The following is a 24,898-nucleotide window of genomic DNA, read 5'->3' on the forward strand; positions in this document are numbered from 1 at the left end:
GGTGAGGTAGCTGCCCCTAGTATGTACCCATGGGATCTGTGTGGGATTGTATTCAGCGTGATTAGTCCATGCTGCTGCTGCCACAGCCCAAACTATTGCAGCTGTACTGCTGAGAGCTAGTGCACGTGTATGTGAACTGGGACTCACGCCCCACAGTGTAGACATATCCAATGTTGTTTCCCCTTAATCTAAAATAAAACAATGTAGCCTGAAAGTATATGGCTGTTCTTTATGTAAAGTCAATCTTTCCTTCTACCAATCAATCAATCAATAAATAATAAACAGAAGAAGATGAGAGAAAATATTCATATTTACTAAAATGTACAAAAAATGAAAATTAATTATGTTAAGTATCTAAATTCTAATAAGCATGTTTAGATTAATTAAAAATCACTATTATTCAGCTTAAAAATAAAATATTGGTATATTCATACCATAGAATATGATCGTGGTTTTATTTCTGAATCTGTTTTGAATCTCAGCTGCTAAAATCATTAATTTTTGGAATAACTAGTACTTTTCTTGTCCACTTCCCACTATACAAACACTTTAGTAAATCATTTGAAAAAGCCTTAGAAATAAAAACAAATATTTCTTTCTGAGTTTCACTAAAGGTAAACATCAGATCCTTCCAAGACTAATCATAAGGGAAAAAATTACAACATGAAAATGATGTATCATCTGGGTTGGATTCTGCTTTATGCTAATCCAGTATAAATCAGAGAAATTGATTTAGCAATTGATTAAGTATGGTCAGAATTAGGTCCACTGGCAAGAGTTGAGATCTAGGCCAGGTTCACAGTGAACAGCTGTATTACATGGATGTTGCTAGACTGGATCATGCATTCTATTTATGAAGACACAGTCCTGAAAACACTGGTAATGGTCATGAATAACTTTTTGTATGTGAATACGTAGGAGTGTAAAATGACTTACATGCGTAAGTATTTCTAGGATAAGAGTTCTGAAGTCTCAGGGTCTTTCCCATTCTTCAAGGCTGGAATTTTGTTTTAAAAGAACTTGTGTTACTTAATGTAATGAACCTTGCAGAGCAGATGGCGTCTTAATTCTCCGGAACTATAGAAGGTCTCATGAAACTCAGATGATCTCATTCTGCTAATGGTCATATCAGGAAATTGAAGCTATTTTTTTCCCCAGGCACAGTGCAAGTGATTTGAAATGGCCTGTCTGTAGTCAGGGGAGTGCTGGTGCATGTGTATAACATTTTTGGTCTGGTTATAGGAATCCCCAGAGGTTCTCTCACATTCTAATATACATCTACTGAATAATCACTTTCAGTGAGACAGACGCAATTCTCTTGGGCACGGTTATGGTTGAATGCAAACTGCTCTTCACGGACAGTGGTGTTTCAGGTTGGCAGTGAAGGTTCTGTCATCTTGCTGCTGCTGCCGCTCCTGCTGCTGCCCCAGGGGGCTCCTGAAAAACCAGAGTATATGTCTGGCTAGTTCATTTCCCCTTAAATATTGTCAGTAACACCCTCTCCCTCCCAGAGTAAAGGCTAAATCTTCCATCCTGAAGAGCCATCTCGGTAGGGAAGCAGAAAAGCACCAATGCGCTCAACTTCTCTTCTGCTTGCAATGTCCGCACTGCTACCAGGGACCCCTAGAGAGGCACTGCTCCAGCAAGGGCACCCAGCCAGTGTCCATCCCTCAGCTAACCCCATGCCTGGCATGAGTTGGTTCACAGTGGCTCATCCCAGTGCCAAACACTCGAAGTGACAGGGTGCTCAGATGTGATATTTAAGTTTTGGCTCAGTCTAAATAAAGCCAGGAATCTTTACTCTCCGTATCCCTCACACTGTCCAATGGAACCATTCACAATTATGGGTGGGGAACTGAATTATGCTTGGTGTTTTATCAATACAGATCTGGAGTAACTGCAGCAGAGCCAATCTAGAACTACACCAGTGCAAGTGACAGTAACATTAAACTCTGGCTGGGCTCCTAGGTAGAAGTGGTCCTGTACTGCACAGGTTTGAGCTATATTTTCCTCACAGTGTTTTGGTTTGGCTCATAATAACAGCTGCAAAATTTGGATCTGTTCTGTCCTAGGCACATTCAGCCCTGGGAGCGTCCCACTGGACAGGACACAATATAGTCCCTGGGACCAACATTTTCTGAAGTCCAACTTTGGCAGCCAGGCCTGGAAGCACCCTCAGGCAAACATTACTCTGGAAAACATGGCCTCAGATGACCTGCCTGAGGTCTTGTAGTTAATTGGTGGCAGAGTCAGGAACAGAACCCAGGCATCCTGACTCTGGGTCTGGCCTGGATGAAACAATGTACACTCAGTGTGCTTGCATAGGGCCCCCAATCTGAGGGGGCCACCAACCAGGAATGAGCCTACCGTTGCCACCTGAGTGTTTTTAAACCAGCCTGGCTGAGTTTTCTCCTTTGTTGCCAGCAGAGCCGGATTAGGACACGCTAAGGCCCTAAGTATGTCAAGATTAAGAGGCCAGGAAGGAGTCTAGATTCTAGGGTCCCTAAGGAAGTTGAAGACCCCCCAGTTCCCACACTACACAGGGCCCCTAGATGCTTTTGTGCGGCCCTTCTCTCTGTTGTCTGCTCTAACCAGGAGCCAAGACGTTGGCTGACACAAGTCAGAGTGGAGTCCAAGTTGCGCTGTTCTGGTCTGGTTCCCAATCGCTCGACATCGGAGTGCTCAGATGTGGCATTTGAGTTCTGGCCCAATCTGTACACTAAATAAAGCCAATAACTCCCCTCTCTGCACCCTTCTGCTGCCTCTCTGAAGTCCAGGGGAGCTTGGTTATGGCAGGGGCTGAATTTGGCTTGGTGTTTACCTATACAGATGGGGAGTAACACCACTGGCAGCAGCAGAGCTAGTCCAGAGCTACCGCCATGCCACTGGAAGTAACTGGAACCCCCAGGCTGCACAGAGCATTGTCTGTGCCAAGCCATGAGGCCAGGGGAGCAGGCCAATTGAGCCATTAAATGGAGCATGTGTTCCTCAGTGCTTGATGCATTCCTTTACTGGGGCAAGTGGGCCTGATGGATTTATTATTAACCAGACCATGCAAGCTGAATATTTCTATTAAGTGGGAGGGGGCCTCTGATCCTTCACACCAAGCTGAGCGCTTCAAGCTGGTGATTGTATTATATTGAGAGACACCAGAGCCCCTGTGGGACCATTGACAGGGCTTGTACATAGTGGAGAAATGGAATTTTACACATTTCATCTCTCCTGTGAAACTAGCAGCCTGGCCGTTACCATGTCACTGGGTGGGGGTACAACCAAAAGAGGGCCCCCCTTTCCTTCCCTGTGTTTTCTCCCCCCTCTGTGTGAGCATTTGAAAGTGTGGGAGGAGAAGAGGAACCTGGCTGCAAATTAGCCCTGAAGAATTTTTCAATTTCAGATGTGTACTTCCACCCCCACCCCTGTTATTTAATCTCTTTGCTGCCAAACTCCAGAGAATTAATCTTGGTCTGGGCTGACAGAGTTTACATTATGTGCTGCTCAGATAAACCATATCACCCAGTGCAGCTGAAGAGACAGGGAATATAGATGGACTCCTGATTAACATGGCTGGGAAGGATTCTCTCTCTCTCTCTCAGGGGGAAATAGGGCCAGATGCTCTGGGTAAGTCAGCACAGCTCCAATAAAATCAATTGCATTGTCCATTTTATGCCAGCTTGGGGTCTGAAATCAGTGGGAGTTAGGCACCTTTGAGGAGCAGGGCCCTGGTCCATAAAATGTAGTGGAATTTAAGCAGAATTAATGCTGCATGATGCTGCGAAAGATAAAGGGGAAAGATCAGGCAAGGAAGCTCTTTGGAAGAGGGGCTGTCTATCTGTTCTGTGTTTGTACAGTGCCTTGTGCCATGAGGGCCTGGCTCAATACACATAAAGGGGGAGGAGAAGCTAAAGGGACAGAGGTCCTGTGAGGGTGCAGGATTTGTCTTTTGTGCCTTAATAACAAAACATTAATTCTCTATGCATTTGTATTCTGTGGCATGTTCACTGGGGTGCAGAGAGATGACATTTGCACAGTGATTCTGGGCCTTTGCTAGAATCCCAAATCAATGACACTGTGGAGAGGGCTAGCATTGCTGGGATCCGCTCTGATTTGCAGTGATGTGCCAGGTTCAGGACTGGATGGGCACTGGCACACTACTTACTGGATAACTTATCTGGCACAATGGTAGACAGATGTGAGGAATTTGCGTTGGGACAGCTGTGGGGGTTGAGGATCAGAGCAGAGGTCTAGAGCTGCCCAGGGGTTTCTCTTAAGCATTCATTGAACTGGCCTTTTCCATTCATGTTCTCCTTTGGGGCAGGAGGGTGCCAAAAGAAGCAAAAGCTGTCCCAGGTGGGGGATGAATTACTGAGTGTTTGGACAGGATGTGATATATTTATCCTGTCTCCAGAGCCTGCCTTGCATCATGGTACAGCCTGCTTTCAGCGCAGTGTGGCTGAGAGCCCTAAGAGCTAAATAAATCAAGTCACCTTAATAACTTCAATGGAATAGGGAGGCCAGGCAAATCTCTGAGCTGGGTGAATGGTTGGACAGAAGTTTGGGCCTGACTCATTCTAACTGCCCTGTTGTGAGCTCAGGGTGAGCAGACACACCATTGTGCCAGGCTTTGGGCTGGGGGAAACCGTCTGGTGTCAAATCCCTTGGAGCATCCTACATGTTAGGATTTGACTCTGGCTTTATGGGAGAGAAGGAGAAAAAAATCCGGTGAAGGGGAATGTGCTGGGGTGTACAAACCCCACATTGGTTAGCCAGCAGTTAGCAGGAGCCTGAGCTGCTTAGCCAGTTAGAATCATAGGGCTGGAAGAGACCTCAGGAGGTCATCAAGTCCAGCCCCCTGCCCAAAGCAGGATCAATCCCAACTAAATCATCCCAGCCAGGGCTTTGTCAAGCTGAGACTTAAACACCTCTAGGGATGGAGATTCCACCACCTCCCTAGGTAACCCATTCCAGTGCTTCACCACCCTCCTAATGAAATAGTTTTTCCTAATATCCAACCTAGAACTCCCCCGCTGCAACTTGAGACCATTGCTCCTTGTTTTGTCATCCGTCACCACTGAGAACAGCCTCTCTCCATCCTCTTTGAAACCTTCCTTCAGGAAGTTAAAGGCTGCTATCAAATCCACCCTCACTCTTCTCTTCTGCAGACTAAACCAACCCAAATCCCTCAGTCGCTCCTCATAGGTCATGTGCTCCAGCCAAATAAAGGGGAATAATCACTTCTGTAGGTCTGCTGGCAATGCTCCTCCTTATGCACCCTAATATACCATTAGCCTTCTTGGCTACAAGGGCACACTGTTGACTCATATCCAGCTTCCCATCCACTGTAATCCCCAGGTATGTACTAGGCTGACTGCAAAGGCGTAGGAGGGGTCCCTGCATACTTAATATAGAGTGTGAGAGTGAAAAAACCATGTGGCCCAGGCACATAGATTCTCAGCTGGCATAGTGTTACAGTTCTACCGATGGGTGTATAGAGAAACCCTAAGTTTAAATTAGAGGAGGAAAAGAGATTACAGACTCCAACAATGTGGGTCAATGTGATTTTAACTGATTTAAAAGCACTTACAAATCCTGCATCTTGCAAAGATATGATCTAGTGGCCAGAGTCCCCCCTGCGGGAGTTAGGCCACCTGGGTTCTGTACCTGGTTCTGCCAATGACTTGCTGGGCGTCCTTGGCCAAATCACTTTACTAAGCCTCTGTGTCTCTTTTTGAATTGTAAGCTCTTTGGGACAGGGATGGTCTCTTGTTGTATCTGTGCAGCACCTAACACAAAGAACTGATAATGTCGGAGACCCCCAGGTGCTACTATAATATAAATAATAATGGATGGCTTGCAGCTCCTGGGACTCCATTGGTTGGAATATGTTTGCCCTGAGATCTTAGTTGAAGGAACATGATGAGAAGTTCACAATGGGAGCTTTGGGCGGTTCCTTCCTTTCTGCAATGTGCCAAGCACTTTCCCCTGCTCCAATATTAGTCTAATGGAATGGCTCAGTTAGAATAGGTTGCAGGACTATTCATTGTTTTTAAGTTTTTCCACCTAACTGTTAGTAATTAGAGTCTGTCCCTGCTCCACTATCAGATGGCTGTTGCCAGGGTGCCTAGCTTTAGGCTAAGGTTTGGGCTCTGAGTTTATATGTGGGGAGTTAAACCCTGACTTTCACAAGAGCACCTACTGTCCCCTCCATGGTCAACGGTGTTATTGAAAATGGGATGTCTTACTTAGGTGGTTCCGGACACTTAGTTTTTAGAATCATGGCTGGGGTGTTTTAAGGCACCAGAGGGGCCGGCTGTATCTTCCAGGTGCTGGTTTTAGGCTGGTGTAATTAGTGTTTTCAGAGCAGCTCCTAATTTGCACCAGTGTATGAGGGCTCGGAATCAGGCCTAGAAAGCTGGATGCTTTGGAATCCGTCTGATAGCTCTTCTTAAACCCAGCTCCATTCCATGTTTAACTGTTGCTTGAATGGGAGGCTTTCCTGAGTGGGGTCCTTGGATTGCAAACTTCTTTGGGCAGTATTTATCTTTGTCCTGTGTGGGACTCCGCAAGTGGGTTCTGCCCACGGAAGCTCATGATACCATCTACATGTCTTGTTAGTCTTTAAGGTATTGCGAGACTATTTGTTGTTTTTAAGTTTTTCCACTTAACTAGTAGTAACTGATCCCAATGGAGGGACCAGATGTTAGTGGACCCATCTGTCTGCCCTTGAGTACTGCTGGAAGGAAGAGGACAGAAGCAATGGTAGAGGTATTGGCTAGGATGGGGCAATGATGGTGAAAGACATAAGGAGGGGACCATGGCAGGTACTACTGGGATAGTGGCAGTATAAAAACCATAGGGGAAAATGACAGTGGACAGAAAGAACTGGAAAAATATAGAACTAAAAGGACAAAAGAAGGAAATAGAGAGCAGGTAGAAGCTGATGAAGATTATGGAGTCTGAGCCCAGAAGAGACTATCATGACCACACAGCCCAACTCTTGCATAGAATAAGCCATGGACTATTCCCTAAATCATTCCTTGGGTTTTGCTCATGGTTTGTCAAAGACAATGTTATCTTGTTAGTGGTTCATTCAACAGACAGCTAGTTTTGGTTGTTTTGGCTGCACAATCGGCACCTTTGTTTTGTGGAATTGATGCCACTTGTGAAAATCAGGCATGAGGTGTTTCCAGCTGGACACATGGACTGAGGTGTGCTAAACTAGAGAGCACTTTCAGGTTACATCTAGACTACAAACTTCTTCCGCAAGAGGAAATGCAAATTGAGTGCTCATTTGCATATGTCACGCTCTCATTTGCATTTCCTCCTCTGATCCCTTTTGCGCAAGAGATTTTTGCATAAATAAAGCGCTGTGTAGACGGCTCTTTTTAGCGCAAAAACCCCCTTTTGAGGAAGAACGACTCTTGTGCAAAAGGGGCTTTTTGTGCAAAAAGGAGCTGTCTACACAGCGCTTTATTTGTGCAAAAACCTCTTGTGCAAAAGGGATCCGAGGAGGAAATGTAAATGAGAGCATGACATATGCAAATGAGCGCTCCATTTGCATTTCCTCTCCCGGAAGAGGATCGTAGTCTAGACGTAGCCCCAGACTCTTGGCTGATCATCTTCCTACCTGCCCATCTATACAATGGGGACCCCTTACAGAGGCAGAGGATTCCCTATGCTCCAGGGGTCATGAACGGATGGGAGGCGCTCCGCTCCTACAGTGATAGGGGACCAGATAGGTGTCTAGATAGTCAGAGCTGAGGGCATTTATCACCTGAAAGGTGGAAATCCCTAGCACCGCCCAGGAACAGGCCCTCACTTTCCCAAAGGCCACTGCCAACCTGTGGCTTCAGTGGGAAGGATCAGAGTACAAACGGTCTTTGTAAAATTCCTCCCTGAAGTTCATGGGGTACTGCTGAGCTATGTGCAGTGGCACTGTAGCTCCATTTTCCTCTGCCTTCCATGAAAATACCTAAAAGCACTCTCTTTGTCCTTGAAAACTCCAGCTTCTGTTTCCATGTACAGGTCTGGTTTAGAGAGGGTCATTTCTGCACATGCCCATATCTGTTGGCCATTATTTACCTTACAACACCCAAAAGGGGCTATTATCCCAGTTGGGTCATCTAGTGACTGTAAGCCATTCATGCTATGATGTAATCTAGAACCTGGATGCTGCAGTTCAGCTCTGCTATAAGGCAGTGGTTCTCAACCAGAGATAGATACCCTGGGTCAACACCGACGTCTGCCAAGATGTACATCAACTCATCTAGCTATTGGCCTGGTTTTACAACAAGCTACATACAAGAACTAGCCAAATTAGTGTGGATTAAAATTTCATACGGACATTGACTTGTTTATGCAGTAGACTGAAATGTTAGTACAATATCTATATTTCAATTGATTTATTTCATAATGGTAAAAAGGAGAAAGTAAGCAATTTTTCAGTAATTGTGTGCTGTGACACTTTTGTATTATGTCTGATTTTGTAAGCAAGTAGTTAAGTAAGATGAAACTTGAGGTATGCAAGACAAATCAGACCCCTGAAAAGAGGTGCATGGCCTAAACGATGCAGCTTTTAGCAGTGTGGCCATGTTGCTAAAAGTCTGGCAGTGTAAACGCTATTTGTCAGCAGTTTTGCTGACACAATACTTCCACCCTCTACAAGTGGGGTTCATGTTGTCCACAGGAGAGTGCTTCTGCTGATAATGAGCTGTTTACATTGCTATGTACCATGGCAAAACTTTTGTCAGGGGCCGGGGAGGCTTTTTTAAGCACCTGTGAACGACCAAAAAAGTTGTCATTCAATTGGCAGTGTAGACAAAGCCTGTGTCCAGAAAGGTTGAGTTCCCATTGAAATGAATGAAAGATTCCCATTTATTCCAATGGGAGCTGGACAAGGTGCTAAGTGAAAATACTTAAGGGACTGGCAGAGTTCTGCAGTGTAATTATATTTTGAACTAGCAACAGTTAGGGTTGGAGAGGAACAGTTTAGGGCAGCTGTGCTAGGTAAATTTAAACCAAGATTCCTTAAATCTAGCAGCCCCTTTAAATTGATCACCAGTATGAAAGAAAGCAGAAAGAGACTGCGGAGGATAATGAGTTTGATTGGTTTATCAATGGGAGGTACAAGTTCAGTTTAATTACACAGTTTTGTCCTATTACAAACATACTAAAAACCTACAAAAAGAAAAATTACATCCATAGTACACTAAACAGCATGTAGAAAAAAAGCACATGAGCTCTGATAACACATACATGAACAGTACCCATTATAGTATTCTTAACACTGAAAACACAGAATTACGTCTGACCAAGTTGGTTCACAAGTGCAGGTCACCGTGGGACCAGGTAATGACATACTAACAATCAGACAACTTTAGCTATGGAAAATAGTATTGTTACAGTTTTGTTAAATATTTCAGACCCACGCTTATTTATCCCACACTTTATCTTGAAAGTTGGTCCAACTTTTTTTTTTTTAAACTTTCTTCTGAGCAGCCACCCTTTTTCTGACATTGCCTGTGCTGTGCATGGCACTCTCTGTACAGATACCAGCATAACAGCTCAACTTCACTATAGCAATGAGTAGGGAGGACATGCTCTGGAGGGCAAATTTCAGGTCCCATTGAAGTCAATGGGAATTTGGCCACAGATTTCAATGAAACTAAGATCTCCTTTATCAAAAATAATATAATCAAATCACAGCAGGATTGTACTGAAACAGCCCAAATGCTGCCATATTGCTATTGTAAGCTGCAGGGTTGGCACTTTTAGTGTAGCCTGCAGAGTAGGGCTGAGATTTGTTAAGATTCCTAAGGGATTTGGTGTCCTGATCGGAGCTGGTTTTCAAAACCAGCTGGTCTGTGTGTGTTTTCAAAAGCAAATTTCATGGGGTGGGGAGAAATGGTGCCTTGTCCACTTCCTATGCTGCTTTTTATGTGTTGTTGTTGTTCCCTTAGCACTTAATTTCTAGATAATGCTCATTCATCCTGGGGTAGACCATAGGCTGCAGAACCTTTCACGTCCAGGTCTCCAGTTTGTAGTGATGTGGGCTAAATTCACTTGGAAGGTTCTCTGTCAGCCTGTGCAAAAGAAAGGGTGGTACTGGCTCTATTCGGAGTGGACAGGACTTCCTGTGAGAGATGCCACCTTTATAGTGGGCCCTGGCTGCTCCTTTGTTTGCACCCAAATTGTGGCTGGCATTCTTAAAGCTGCCGAAACAATGTTTGCATGTATATTTCTGCTACACAGGTACTACATATTCATAGATCTCTGTTCTCCCACCAGCATGTCTAAGCGCTGACGTTAGATGCAGGTATTCTGTTTGGCTTTCACACAAACTCCTCTGTAGCTATAAAAAATACACACAGGGCACCCATATCCATCTGTTGTGTTTGCTCATTGCTCTCGCTCTGCAGAGCCCAGCCCTGTTAAGGACTCTCTGCTCTAATACCTCTCTCCCTTCCCCTGTGGCCACATAACAAGGGATGAGGCTGGGCAGCTCAGTTTTCTGGCAAGCGCTCTAATCCGCAAAGGAGAAGAGCCGAAGGCTATTGCCAGTGCAGCAGGAGGGGCAGTGACTGTCTTGAGACAGTAGAAGGAACACACACTGCCTCTGAGTTAGGGTACACGTGGGCCCCACAGCCACAACCCACCTGTCTCAGCGTTCTCTCTTCAAGGCAGAGGAGTGTGGTTGAAACCCGAGGCTTTGACTGCTAAGCAGCTCCCTGTCACTCATGTGTTTGGTTTTATCAGGGCCGTGCTTGCTCTATGGAGTTGAGGTTACATGCATGGTAGAGTCCTAAGGGAAAACTTTCAATGCTCCAAAGTCTCCTCAGAGTAGCCTGGAACTCGTCCACACTGGTACAAGCACCAGCCCCAAATCACAAAGCACTCCGCAGGAGCCATGGGGAAGAAGGGGTTAAAACAGTAACAACTTAGACCCTTTGTACAAAGCCTCTGTTCTGAAAGACTCTCCCCCTCCACCATGCTAAACAGCCTCTTACCACCTATGGAACCAGGGCTGCGCTGGAGGTGGGACCAGGAAGGCCAAAGGCAGAAGTGCAAGCACCGGCAGTAACAGGTGTGCGACCACCAGGACAGAGGAGAGCTGAGACGAAATAGGCCCTTTCCATTCTGTTGTCTGCTGTGGGAAGGGAGATGAGGCAAAGAGCCCTTCAAAGAAAAGTGGGGGAGAGACCTGTAGAGCGGCGAGGCAAGGGGTGCAGAGACGGCATTGCATATGGAGAAGCCCACCGTTGAGCCAGAAATGGACACGCAAGGATGTAGCCCAAAAGGCAGGATGAACGGTGTGCTGGGCATGGGCTTGAGCCAACGGGCCCCTTCTCTGGCAGATGCCATGTGTCTTCTCTCTCTTACCCTTGGACCACTCAAAGTGAGGCAGCCGCCTGGGAAGGGTGAAAGGTTCCCCACCGCCCCTAGTCAGGGGAAAAGAGCACACACCCTTCCTCTCGGGGACCCAGCGGCTTCTTCCTTCTGTGCCCACTTTTAATCCTTTCTAGACAGCTGCTCCCCTTGTCCCGGCAATGCCAGGACAGCTTATCATGCCAATCAGTGGTCTTACAGTGGCAGTAAGGAGCATTTAGTGAAGCAATATTACTGGAGCAGTGAGGCTTTGATGGGAAGGGAAAGACTCCAGAGACCTGATGTACCAAAAGGACAGGTAATATCCTGGGGCTGATGGACATGACTGTGCTGTGAAGGGACAGAAAACTCTGAGTGAGGACAGCAGAAGAATGCAAATGACCCCGAGTTCAATGGGATCCTTTCTGTTGCCTTCTGTGGGTTTTGGAGCAGACTGTAAGATCCTGAATTCAATTCAGGCTCACCTTACAGCCCACTTACCGTGCTGGAACTTTCTTGCGTGGGGGGTCTGGAATATATGGGGGTCCTCCCGCCTCCCCTGAGTGCAGAAAGTTCCAGCACTGTAAAGTGCTAGGGTAAGCAGGTTCCCAGCACTGAGAGCTACTCCCCTCATGGAGGTGGTTTCCAGAGAGCTCTGGGGCCGTGACCACGCTGCTGCAGGAAGGCACTGCCCGGCAGCCATTACTCTTGGCAGGGAAGACAAAGCCAATGAGCAGTGCCTCACCGCGCAAATAGCCTCCCTGCTTGCTATGAACTGGTCTCAGAGTGAGATGCTCTTTGCCCTCCATGGGCTTAGGTGACGTCCTCAGTAACTCAAGCCAAAGTATATTCACCAGGCACTTGGTGTGGAGCTATGCAAAGCATTGCCTCCATAACAGGAGGCAAGAGGCAATGCACTGGTCCGGGGCAATGGATCCATGGATGAATGAAGTCCCGTTTCCCAGAATCTCTACTTCAAACTTCTGGATGGTTGTGAGAAGAGACCATATGGGATATCAAACAGAGCTGTCTGGAACATGCAGCAGCTGTGTGCGTGTGTTTGTGCATGCAAGAGAAAACTATGCTCAGAGCCAAGACCAATTCTCCCCTTGTGCTCTTCCTCTCAGCATTTCTCATGCCTGTCTTGTTTAGGAGTTATTTCCCTTCCAATGTTCAGCTTGGTTTTGTCCCTTTCCGCTGAGATTTTCCTGATCTAAGCAAGTCCTGTTCTGTTTCGGAGGTGGAGAGGGGGTGTTGACTTTAACTGTGTCTATTCCCTGGCACAGCCCCATTTATTCTACTTCCTACAGAGCTGGTAAAAATAAACATGTTTTTGTTTGCATGCATTTGAGTGGCCTGCGATTTGGCTTAGTGGGTGGATCCTCAAGGGACAGCAGCTGTGCGCAGCTGGATTCTATGCAGAAAAATATATCTTAAAACAATTTGCAAAGTTGTGCTGTGTCTACTGTGATTGCTGCTCTGAATTTTACACTTCACAGACAAGCTGTTCGAGACATGAAATACCAACATTTTCAAGCATTCATTAATTCTAGGTGCCATGGTCTCCTGAGAGGGGACAGTGTGAAACGCTCCAAGGACTAACTAGAGTTGTGTGTTCTGGGTGGCTCCTGTTGGGTACCAAGAAACCAAGGCACCCAAACTGAGTGGGTGCTTGACCCTCCAGCCTCTGTCTCTCTCCTGCCAGACAGTTGCAAGGAATTCCAAACCTCCCCATCTCAATCCTCCAGGTCTCACATAGCCACTCTAGCTCCCACTGATCTGTCCAGTTGATGCCATGGCAGCTGTCGGGACTAAAGTCCTATCTCCCAGTCTAGCCCTAGCATAAGTGACTTTGGCTGCATTAAACTCAGTGGAGTTGCACCCAAATATACCAAGGAGGAATTTGGCCCATTACGTCTTGGGGAGAGAAAAGGTCTTACAGAGGGAAATAATTCTCTTATGGAGAAAACGACTGAACATACCTATTTCCTAGCTCACTTACTCATAGGCCATGACAATGCTTAGCACATAATGGGCCAGCTGTAAATCAGCATTGCTCTGTAGAAGTATGTGAAACTACCCTGATTTACACCACCTGAGGATCTGGTCCAGCATTTGCAAAATATCGAGAACATAAACTAATCATTGGCAGTTTCTGCTTCTAGAAAACCTTTCATGCAAAAATTGCAAAGGGCTTTGCAAAAATTAATGAATGAACTCACGCTATAATGCTGGGAGCTAGGTTGAAGACATCTGAAATCTCCTGTTACACACCCTGCTTTCCCTTATCAGGGAATAAACTCGATGAATGAACAGGTCTTTTCTCATTTGTAATGAACATGGTCCTAACTATGAAATGACCCAGCTACAAACTTAGCTGAGGGTGGGGAGGGAACACATCCCTGAAGTTGGTACAAACTAGTAGCTGAATAGACATTCACATGTTAGCTGTTGAGACATTTGTGTGCACAATCTGATTGGCTGAACATCCAGGACCCTGATTCTGTAAAACAAGTCCATTACGATCCAAGTGATCTTGCATTGTCCCTAAATATAAATCCCTGTTCCCATGGCTTTTTTTTAAAATCCCTTTAATCTTGTAAATTCCTCAGGACTGTGGGGTTTGACCATCTGGGGTTCAGATACTCCAGTGACAGAAATTAGACAAGTACCTGGAAAAACAGGTAGGCAGGTCAGATTGTCATTTCTACCCAACCAGTCACTTAGCCCCAGGAAATAGCCCTGGAGACAGTTTGTGTCTAGCCATAAATGACCCTTGCAGAGGATCTCTCTGAATGTATCCGTTCTCCCTGTGTGCTATGGAGGAAAGAGCTGTGAAGCAAAGCAGACAGTTGTAGCTCTGCACTGTCACTGAAAGAAAGAGGCACCAGGCCAAACAACGGATGGGGCCGTGTTCATTCTAGACGTGGGTTTGAGTCACAAAGTTCAGATCCAGAGGAGGATATGAATCCAGAGCATCTCACAGCTGGAGGTTCTGACCCAGTGGCTTGATGTTGTCCAGTGCATGGTTCAAGATGTGGATCTAACTTCCCCACAGCTCTGGAATGCATCAGATTTGGTGGCCTGATGTGGACGTATTTCTAGCTATTTGATTTTAAAAGTATCCTTTGTTCCTTTCCTGGATGAATTTGTATTCTCTGTTCTTGCTTTTTAAATCTCTACCTTTCCTGAAAAGTCTTCATAGAATCCTGGAAGAGACCTCAAGAGTCATCGAGTCCAGTCCCCTGCCCAAAGCAGGACCAACCCCAACTCAATCATCCCAGCCAGGGCTTTGTCAAGCTGAGCCTTCACCTGTGCTCAGTGTTCTTTATTGGTGCTGCAGCCAGCGAGCAGAGTCCTATGTGACTTAATGAGGCTAATTCAGGAGAGTGGGGGTGATGGCTGGGTAAAGAGGCCATGTGGTTTATAAAGTTTCACAAATTCTAGTTTACACCAGAGTCTGCAGAGACCAGTCAGGGACTCATGCAATGATCTATGGGCTCTGTAAGCCCAAACCCTGGCTAAAATCCAGGGCTCAAAAACAAGAGAGGAGGAGGAAATGATTTTTTTATAACATGCTTCCATTTCCATCTTGTTTTAACTGGGCTGTGGCCCAGGGGCTGCCCTGCCTTGCATTCCTTTCTTGGGCTATCCTAGAGGCCTTGAGGGGTTCTCAGTGTCTTAAGATGTGGGGAGGGGGAAAGGTGATTGGAGATTAGCAGGGTGGGAGGAGAAAGCAGCCAGCTCTGTTTAATAGAATTCAGTGGACTCACAGCCCTGGCAGCAGGATCCACTTCCTATCTGGTTGGCTCTGGTGGGGTGTCCATGTTGGCGACCTTTTTGTGTCCCACACCTAGATAGTGAACAAGGTAGAGAATCGTATTTAAAACGTTTACCTCTTTTAGTGCTAAGAAAGGCAGGGTGCACATGAAGGTCTCTAGTGGAAACCCCATTGAGAGAATCATTAGCAGCCCTGCCCCTCTTACACTCCAAGTCTCCCGAGTCCGGCAAACACAGGAGCTGCTGATATTGGGTTTAGCAATGTGTGTGTGTTGCTTTTTGGGCTCATTATTGGACTGTAGTGCAGACATAGACTTATGTCAGCACAACTGATGTGACTCCAGGGTATGATAGTCCACCCCCAAGAGACATAAGAGTTTGTGTGCACAGGGTTGGTGGGAAAGCTTCCGCTTATGTCACTTGCGGAGGTGGGAGGGAGATCTCTCTCTCACCAGGACAGAGCATCCTCACCAGACGTGCTGCAGCAGCGGTGCTAGACCTATGCACATACCCTAACCTGGCCCCAAGGCATCCAATAAAGAGAGGCCAGAACATTTCATGCACTGGAAAAAAAAATCCTTCAAACTATTTCAAAGAATAAATCAATCTGCCTGCTAGTGAGTGAAGTCAGGAATGCCTGGCTGCTGGCCACGGAGGGAGAAGTCATTCCCAGGGGGAATTAATGTATTTATCACAGACCTGCCTCCCATTTAGTCTTGGAACAAACGCCCTCAGTCTGCTCAGTTCTCTTCAAACTGCTTGATTTTTTTTTACAGATAAAATCGGCCTCTCGCTGCCCTTAAGCCATGTCAATGTCTGAGGCTACAAAGCTGTTCTGTCTCTCCTGTGCACAGCAGAGAGCAGGACAGATCCTAAGCAAGCCAAGATTTTTTTCTTCTGCTAGCTGGGGGTATGATTGCCCAGTGGGGGTTATTGCGACATCATGGGCACATGTCTCTAGAGTCTGGGCTGAAACCAAACTATTCCATGGAGGCCACTGTCTAACAATCAGAGGACAATAATTCTGGGGGAGATTTTCAAAGTGTCAATAGGAAATAGGTGCCCAGTTTCCATGGACTTTTAATGAGGATTGGGCACAGAAATGTCCTTTGTGCCTTTAAAATATTCTCTGTCTCCACCAAGCTGATGGGGATTGTCCTCACTTTCCTATTGTTTGTCTGTGTGATCTCTCTCTCATTTGTAACTGTTTCTATCTGCTGTATAATTAATTTTGCTAGGTGTAAATCAACTAAGGTGGTGGGGTATGATTGGTTAGGTAATTCTGTTAGAGTATGTTATGATTGGTTAGTAAAATTCTACTAAAATACTTGGTTAAGGTATAGCTAGGCAGGTCTCAAGTTTCAATATATAAACTGGGGTCCAAAAAGGAGGCCAGTAAGAAAAAGGAAAAAGGGAAAAGAAGAAGAAAGAAGGGAAAGGGAAAGGAAGAAAGGAAGACCAAGAAGAAGGAGGGAAGACCTGGAAGAAGAATTCACCTCCAAGACACAGCCTAAGACCAGAACTGTTAGGACTCCTCTGCTCCACTGTGATGTGCAACAGCTAAGATCCAGAGAGACTGACCTTGCCCGGCCAATGGAACGTCTGCCTGCCTTTATCAGGATTGGTGAGCATGACACTGTGTGCTTAGCATGTGTGTTCTGCTTGCTTGAGAATTGTGAGTAGATAGAGAATAAGAATATTACTGTGTGACGCTCTTTCAGTGGCAAAACATCCTGCAACCCCACAGGAAGTTATGCCTTGAGCCCTAGGAACTGGGTAAGGGTAGCTGTGTAAATTAACAGGGCTGCACCTTGAGCCCTAGGATTTGGGTAAAGGTGTGTGTCTCTAAAGTGTGGAAGGGATAGAGAAATTTATGCAGGTAACAACAAGGCTTATGTTCTACCAGCCACTCACAGAAAGGAGCCAGCCACAGCCGAAGCAAACAGGGAAGGATTTACTTCCCAGCAGAATGATTCTGTTCTGTGTTGGTAGAAAAGAGTAAGAGAAAGATAAGTTCCTGTTTGGTTAAACTTACTCCCAGCTTTAGTTCTATGGTCCATAACATGCACGAGCCACTCTGTATTACTAAGCATTGTGAAATAAGCATCAATAGTGCTCAGTCCTATACAGGAGCAAACACAGTCCCTGCCCCAAAGAGCTTCCAGTCTAAGTAAGGCTCTTGCTATCTGACTCGTCTGTCTAATAGCTGGTCTGCATGGGATAAACAAGGCTGAGTGATTATGGAGTAGGTGCCATCCAATAGCAGGTTAGTTACAATAGAAGTGCAATGGAGCAGCAGGCTATTCACAACATCAGCACGATGTACTGTCCTAGGTGAGCACCACATAACTGGAAGGGCAGTTTCAGGGGAAGTCCCATGTGATAGCAGACTCTGTAGTACTTTGTATGCAGGGTTGATGTAGCTATGTCAGTCCCAGGAGAATAGAGAGACAAGGAAGATGAGGTAATATCTCTTATTGGCCCAAGTACATTATTATCCTGTAAGTCATATGGGGGGAGAGGCGCAGAGAGAGGGGGCAAATGGAGGAGCAGGAATGACATAACGAGGGGAGGTGGAAGGAGGAGAGAGGAAAGTTCTCTCACAAACTGAGTGCGGTTTTGGGGAAATGACCATCCCTTTACTTACTACAGGTATTTACAGCTGTGGTTTGGCTCTAGGTTTGGCTCAGTGCAGCCTCCTAACATAGAGGCTGCATAGGACCAAACCATCCCTGGTGTAACTACTGATTTAGTTCCTGGGCTCAGTGCCAGCACAGACCACACAGTTGGTCTGTGTGAAAAGTTGCCCTAGTGAGAAAAGCCACTTTCTTAGGCCTGGCTGGAAAGAGGAGCTGCTGCGGGGGTGGTTGGAAGGGGCACTTGTGGTACAGAAAGCACACATGGGTCACCCCAAGCTTTTGGCCTTCTTGTAATTGGGTGCATCATCAGGGACGCCGCCAGCCTCATGCCCAAGGAACTGACCATTGGCCGCTGTGCAGAGGTCTGGGAATGTAACTGGAGCCAGGCATACCGAGCAGAGGAAGAGCTGGTCTCTCCCCAGGTGCAGACTGTGTCTGAGGCTTGTGGGGAGTCTGCCACAGATGAGTGTCTCCAAGGAAAAGAGCCCTACCCCTTGCTTTGAATGCTTGCCCCTCCAGCGGGGTGCCTCATGGAGAAGTCTGCTTGTGAATAATTATTGGGTGAAAACAGTGCCAGGCTTCTCGGTGAGTTCTTCGAGCAGCTTGGCTTTTCATCTCTAGCACTGTACAGACATGCGCTGCTTAATCCCCGCAGTGCCGTGCCTGTGGAGGTAGGGAGTATTACCGCCTCTTTTGACAAGTGGCAAAACCGAGGCGGAGAAGGTAAGGGATTTGCCCAGGGCTGAAGAAGGAGAGTGTCAGAGGAAGGATTAGAACAGAGGATGTGCTGTCACCGCATGCGGAGCTCCTGCTGCTAGACGGTACAGCTCTCCCAGAGGGGGTCGCTTGTTCTAAGTCAACGTGGGTGCTTGTGAGGATGGAATCAGTGTCTTGCACACAGTGATTATTACCAGGCACTTCGTTTGGAGGAGCCCAGTTTCACTCTGAGGGAAAAGGAGCAAAGCCTTTTTCCAGTGAGGAGAGACTCTTCATCACACTCAGGAATTGCCCCTTAGGATGTTCAGTTCATCTTTGCATTATTCCCTTTCCTCCAGCCAGGAGGGCTCAGAGTAGCCAGAGCTTGGGTGCACTACACCCCCCATTCTTCCTGCAGACGCACATGCCAACTGCCAGCTCCCTGGGTCGTGGCCACTGAGTAGCACCTACTGGCCCGATGAATTCAGACGCCTGGTTCCAGCTTCCGCATGTTCTCTGACATGACTGGGGGAGTTAAAAGGAGACAGCCTGGTTCCATGGTGCCTCTCCTTTTCCCTGGAGCCTGCATTTCCCTGGCCAGCAGCACACCGCTGCCTACTGCATTGCCATGTCTCTCAGAGCGGGCCTGACCAGATTCTGTGCTCATCTCCCCCTCCTTCCCCCTGCCCCGCCTCAGGAGTGGTGCTCTCTACCCACAAGGCCGTGCTCCAAGCCCTAGCAATGGAATCCCATTACATGCTGAGCTGCTTCTGACAATGCAGCAGCCAACCTCGCAGCTGGGCAGAGCCTCCAGGACTGCGGGCAACACAAGGCCATGGAGAAGGGCTTCTGTGCAAATGAAATTGCTGCCTTAGGATGGGGTGAGGATGGTGGGTGACTGGTTGGGCTACTCCTGTACCAGTGATGTATAGTTTAATGGGAGGTTCTCTGCATCCCTCACTAATTTGGGGCTGGATTCTTACCAACTGGTTTCTTTTTAAAATGCAACCAAAGCAGCAGTTACCTGTTCCCTTTGCAAACTGGACAGGAGAGGAGTATGTGACCCTGATAAATCACAAACCCTGTGGGTGGGGAGCCAGTGATGGCTGGGTGCACTGCAGACTGTATAGGGTGGGGAGCCAGTGATGGCTGGGTGCACTGCAGACTGTATAGGGTGGGGAGCCAGTGATGGCTGGGTGCACTGCAGACTGTATAGGGTGGGGAGCCAGTGATAGCTGGGTGCACTGCAGACTGTATAGGGTGGGGAGCCAGTGATAGCTGGGTGCACTGCAGACTGTATAGGGTGGGGAGCCAGTGATGGCTGGGTACACTGCAGACTGTATAGGGTGGGGATCCAGTGATGGCTGGGTGCACTGCAGACTGTATAGGGTGGGGAGCCAGTGATGGCTGGGTGCACTGCAGACTGTATAGGGTGGGGAGCCAGTGATGGCTGGGTGCACTGCAGACTGTGTAGGGTTGTGATGGGCTTTTAATTCTTCAGTAAATGTGGGCAGTATTTCTCTGGCTCACCACAGAATTTGAACCAATGCATTTTTCAGTGGTCAAATCAAAGCCATGCTCTGGATTTGGGAAGGTTGATAATTTACTGGCCACTGGAACAAGATGGGTCCACCAAGCAAAACGAGTCCCTTCCCACCCCCTGTAACTCCCACCCTCTTTTTTGCTATGGGGAGGTAAAATTCTGACTCTGCTGTTACTGAGCTAATCCTGCCAGGCTGCTCAGATCAGGAGGCTCTTGAGTGGAGACCATAGTGAAGTCTTGATGCACGTCCCTCCCCATCCCTTCCCTGCCCCTGTGTCCGCTCACATGGTGGAGTTTGGATACTGCACCCAGCCCACCTCCTTGTATGTGGCAGTCACATGGGTGTAGATGAGGCTCTTCAGCTTGGTCCAGGCTCTCTGCACCTCTGGGGTGAAATCGTTGGCATATTCTTCAGCGATGACCTCCAGCATGACGCCGGTGAAGAACTAGGGGAGAGGGAGACAGGAAAGTGTTACTGGATTCTCTGGGAAACCAAGGGAGAAGAGGTGTGGTCACTGCGGCAGCACCTTTTCCAAAGCAGCCCTGCTGCTGAGGTCCGGAAGCTTCTGCCACCTTGCTAAGTTGATCCACACTGAGCTATTTTGCCCTGCTTTGCACTGTCTCTAGCCTTGTGGGAGAGTGGCAGTCTCCCACAAGGCTCCAGGAGCCCTCCAGGAGCTGTAAAGCAGTGTTATTAGCCTTGCGGTGCTGAGGGCGAAACAACCCCAGGTAGGCTCAGAGCTACGTTGTCAAGTGCCTGCTCATTTGAGCGTCTGCTTTTCAGAGGTGCTAACCACCCACAGCTCCCGCTGCCGTCCTGACTCAGTGCTAGGGTTACCAGATGGTTTAAAAAAAATACCGGACACACTTGATCTCAGATCAGGGCAGGGGAGGGACTGGCCAGGAGGGCGCGGGGCTGGCTGGGAGGGATGGGGGGGGGGGGAGCGGGGCTGGCTGGAGGAGATCATGAGCGGCGGAACTGACCGGCTGGAAGCAGGGATGGCCAGGAGGGTCTTGGGGGGAACAGGGCTGGCCGGGGGTGGAATCAGCCACTGGGGAGCGGGACTGGCCAGGGGGGATGTAATGGGGGGGGGACCAGCTGGCGAGGAGCAGGGCTGTCCTGGGCGCGCACAGATCCCAGGGTGCTGCCCGTCCTGCACACAGTCCTTGTGGGGCGCATGGGCAAGTCTGTCCCTGGGGATTCCATCCCACCCTAGCCCTGGCCTCGGCCCCAGTCCCATCCCCCTCCTCTCTGCTGCATAGTAGTGTACTACCTGGCTGGTAGACAAACGCATGCAGTGTGAGGGCATCTACCAGCCAGGCAATACACAACTACATACGGATACTCATGATAATAATAAAACTTACTTAATTAGAAAATACTGGACATTTCTATGTCCGGTATTTTCTCAATTTGTTTCCCGGACAGAAAACTCAAATACCGGACTGTCCCTGGCACCCTACTCAGTGCTACTGAAAATCTGAACTGAGGCCCTGGGCTTCTCCTGCTGGCTGCCCAGAATGCGGGGCCACTTTTGAAAAGTTTGGCCTAAGTGGTCATGCCACAAGTCAGCGAGGGTATGTCTAAACTACCCTCCTAATTCAAACTAGGAGAGTAATGTAGGCATACCGCACTTGCAAATGAAGCCCGGGATTTGAATTTCCCGGGCTTCATTTGCATAAGCCAGGCGCCGCCATTTTTAAATCCCGGCTAGTTCGAACCCCGTGCCGCGCGACTACACGCGGCACGGAGTAGCTAGTTCGGATTAGGCTTCTACGTGGAATGAGGAGTACAGCTAGTTCGGGTTAGGAAGCCTAATCCGAACTAGCTACTCCGTGCCGCGTGTAGCCGCGCGGCACGGGGTTCGAACTAGCCGGGATTTAAAAATGGCGGCGCCTGGCTTATGCAAATGAAGCCTGGGAAATTCAAATCCCGGGCTTCATTTGCAAGTGCGGTATGCCTACATTACCCTCCTAGTTCGAACTAGCGGGGTAGTGTAGACATACCCCAAGAGAGTGCGTGACAGAACCCAGGTGTCCTGCCTCTCCCCGAATGGCACAGTTCTCTAAGGGTTTGGCACCTTCCTCTCCCCTCTGCTTCTCCAAGTGTGGAAGAGGGGAACGCTGGCTGGCTTCCCACTGAAGTAATTTTGGAGCCAGCCTGCCTTGAGTCCTCTTCTGGGGTGCAGCCCATAGGTGAAGGGACATATGGGGGTCACCCCCCCTTAGATTTCAGTTGCTGAATCCAGGTGCCCTTCACTCTGCTCCCGTTCTCTGCCACCCCTCCCCCACCAATGATGCAGCCCGCAAAGTCCTCCCCGCTTCCTTCCAGCTCTTGCTGCCTGTCTGTGCCACCTGCCACTGGGTGCTATGGGGAGCCAGAGAAAACTCCCAGCTGTGTGAAAAGGAGAGGAGGTGAGTGGGGGAAAACTTGCTGACCATAGTACTGACTGCAGCCTCTCTCCCCAGTGCCAGTAGACCCTACAGGGTACAGTGCCCCTTTCAGGCTACCCAGCAAACCAGCCTCTCTTGATGTAAAAATGCATAGGGTTAGCCAGCATCCTGGGGGCTAGAATCAGCCAGTGCAGCCCCACCATTTCTTGCCAGCACCCATTTCTCAATGCGCCTTGTCCCCTCCCTCCCTTTCCCTCTTGTGTCACCAAGGCTTGTGCTCCACTCCTTTACCTTGAAGTAGACAGGCTCTACTTTGTGCTTGAGGGCATGGGCCTTGCCCACCAGGGCCAGGACAGAGGAGACCTTCTCGGAGTCATTGATGTTCTCCACTACGGTGTTAACAGCGCCCATGACCCGCCGGGCATGCTTGCGCAGCTGCGGGGTCCTCTCCATCTCCAGTGGGTCCTCCATGTGCTTGAACTGACTGAAGTACTGCTTGGCAGATGGGAATTGGACAAAAAACCTGCGCAGCACAGAAGGGAGAGAAAGAGGGGGAAAGAGAGAAGAGAGAAGCCACATGAATTTCAGTGAGAGGTGGAGGGGCCTATGATAGTGATTCTCAGCCAGGATGACACACACACCTGGGGGTATGCTGAGGTCCTCCAAGCTATGTCTACACTGCAGGCTTCTTGCGCAAGAGCGCGTCCACAATGCAAAAGCGCATCGAAAAAGTGAGGCACTTTTGTGCAAGAGAGCGTCCAGACTGCATGGACACTCTCTAGAAAGGAAACTGTGATTGCTATTTACAGAATGGCCACCAGGGCTCCTGTGCTTTTTTCAGTTGCCTCTTTTTGCGCAAAAAAACCCTGTTCCCCATCCACACACACCTTTTTGCACAAGAATTCTTGTGCAAAAAGGAGTTATTCCTTGTAGAAGGAGGAGTACCTACATCAGAAAAACTCCTCTGTTCTTTCATTTTATTTGTGCAAAAATGCACTTGAGATGTGCCTGCTCTATGAGTTTTTGCACAAAACAACCGTTTTTGTGCAAAAACTCTATATTGTAGACCTAGCCCCAGGGGTACATCAGTTACTCTAGATATGTGCCTAGCTTTACAGCAGGCCACATAAAAAGCACTGGCGAAGTCCCTACAAACCAAAATTTCAGTTATGGACAATGGCCTGTACATTGCTCTATAGACTCTGCATAGAAATGTAAATACAATACTTATATTCCAAGTGATTTATTTTATAATTATATGATAAAAGTGAGAAAATCAGCATTTTGTCAGTAAGGGTATGTCTACACTACAATGTTAGTTCGAACTAACGGACGTTAGTTCGAACTAACATTCATAGGCGCTACACTAGCACTCCGCTAGTTCGAATTTAAATCGAACTAGCGGAGCGCTTAGTTCGAACTAGGAAAACCTCATTTTATGAGGACTAAGCCTAGTTCGAACTTACTAGTTCGAATTAAGGGGTGTGTAGCCCCTTAATTCGAACTAGTGGGAGGCTAGCCCTCCCCAGGTTTCCCTGGTGGCCACTCTGGCCAACACCAGGGAAACTCTATGCCCCCCTCCCGGCCACGGACCCCTTAAAGGGGCACGGGCTGGCTACGGTGCCCGTGCCAGGTGCAAGCCTGCCAGCACCCAGCCAGCAGACCCTGCACCTGGCACGGCACAGAGCCACCCACCCGATGTCCCCCAGCCCACCCCCTCTTCCCGGGACCAGACTGGCGGCTCCCGGGAGCTTGCCCGGGACCGCAAGAGGCGGGCACCTTCCTGGGCTAGTGCAGACATCATGGACCTCGTCCACGATCTCCGCACTAGGCACAGGAAAGTGGCCGTCTAGGGCAGGAGAGCTGCCAGCCTGGCCACCCAGGAGCAGGTGTGCATGAAAATCAAGGGGGTCCACTGAGACCCCCGACCCTGAGCCCTGAGCTTACAATGGCCGTCCTGGGTCAGACCAAAGGTCCATCTAGCCCAGTAGCCTGTCTGCCGACAGTGGCCAACCCTAGGAAGCCTGGAGGGGATGGACCGAAGACAGTGACCAAGCCATTTGTCTCGTGCCATCCCTCTCCAGCCTTCCACAAACTTTGGGCAGGGACACCACTCCTACTCCCTGGCTAAGACTACTCCATGGACCCAACCTCCATGACTTGATCTCACTTCCCTTTAAACTCTGTTCTAGTTGTAGCCTTCACAGCCTCCTGCAGCAAGGAGTTCCACAGGTTGACTCTTTGCTTTGTGAAGAACAACTTTCTCTTACTAGTTTGAAGCTTGCTACCCATTCCTTTCCTTTGGTGTTCTCTAGTCCTTCTTTATGGGAACTCATGAAGAACTTTTCTGTATGCACCCTCTCCACCCAACCCCTGCTTTTAGAGACCTCTATCCTGTCCCTGCTCCATCTCCTCTTTTCTAAGCTGAACAGTCCCAGTCTCTGTAGCCTCTCTTCATCTGGGACCTGTTCCCAACCCCTGATCA

At 48.2% G+C, this 24,898-nt stretch overlaps 1 protein-coding gene and 1 long non-coding RNA gene across 5 annotated transcripts in view; one reads left to right on the forward strand and one right to left on the reverse strand.

Annotated features, from left to right (window-relative positions):
* Positions 1-350: 350 nt before the first annotated feature.
* CYGB (cytoglobin) overlaps positions 351-24,898 on the reverse strand; it is a 50,805-nt gene continuing 26,257 nt past the window's right edge. Inside the window, exons 2-4 of one of the 4 annotated variants that reach the window (XM_006136486.5) lie at positions 22,705-22,936; positions 20,305-20,465; positions 351-1,437 (exon numbers count right to left, since the gene is read on the reverse strand). In XM_006136486.5, coding sequence (XP_006136548.2) covers positions 1,353-1,437; positions 20,305-20,465; positions 22,705-22,936 — 478 coding nt within the window. In that variant the 3' untranslated portion in view covers positions 351-1,352. Of the gene's footprint in view, positions 1,438-9,088; positions 20,466-22,704; positions 22,937-24,898 lie in introns of those variants that run through there. The other 3 variants (XM_006136485.5, XM_006136484.5, XM_089771953.1) reach the window with 3 other exon arrangements.
* Positions 3,480-24,898, forward strand: part of LOC142819094 (uncharacterized) — a 99,287-nt gene continuing 77,868 nt past the window's right edge. The window contains exon 1 of the long non-coding RNA XR_012896801.2: positions 3,480-3,618. This is a non-coding gene — a long non-coding RNA (uncharacterized LOC142819094). The remainder of the gene's footprint in view (positions 3,619-24,898) is intronic.

This window comes from Pelodiscus sinensis, chromosome 20, assembly GCF_052426305.1.
Source record: "Pelodiscus sinensis isolate ZL-2025 chromosome 20, ASM5242630v1, whole genome shotgun sequence".
NCBI lineage: Eukaryota > Metazoa > Chordata > Testudines > Trionychidae > Pelodiscus > Pelodiscus sinensis.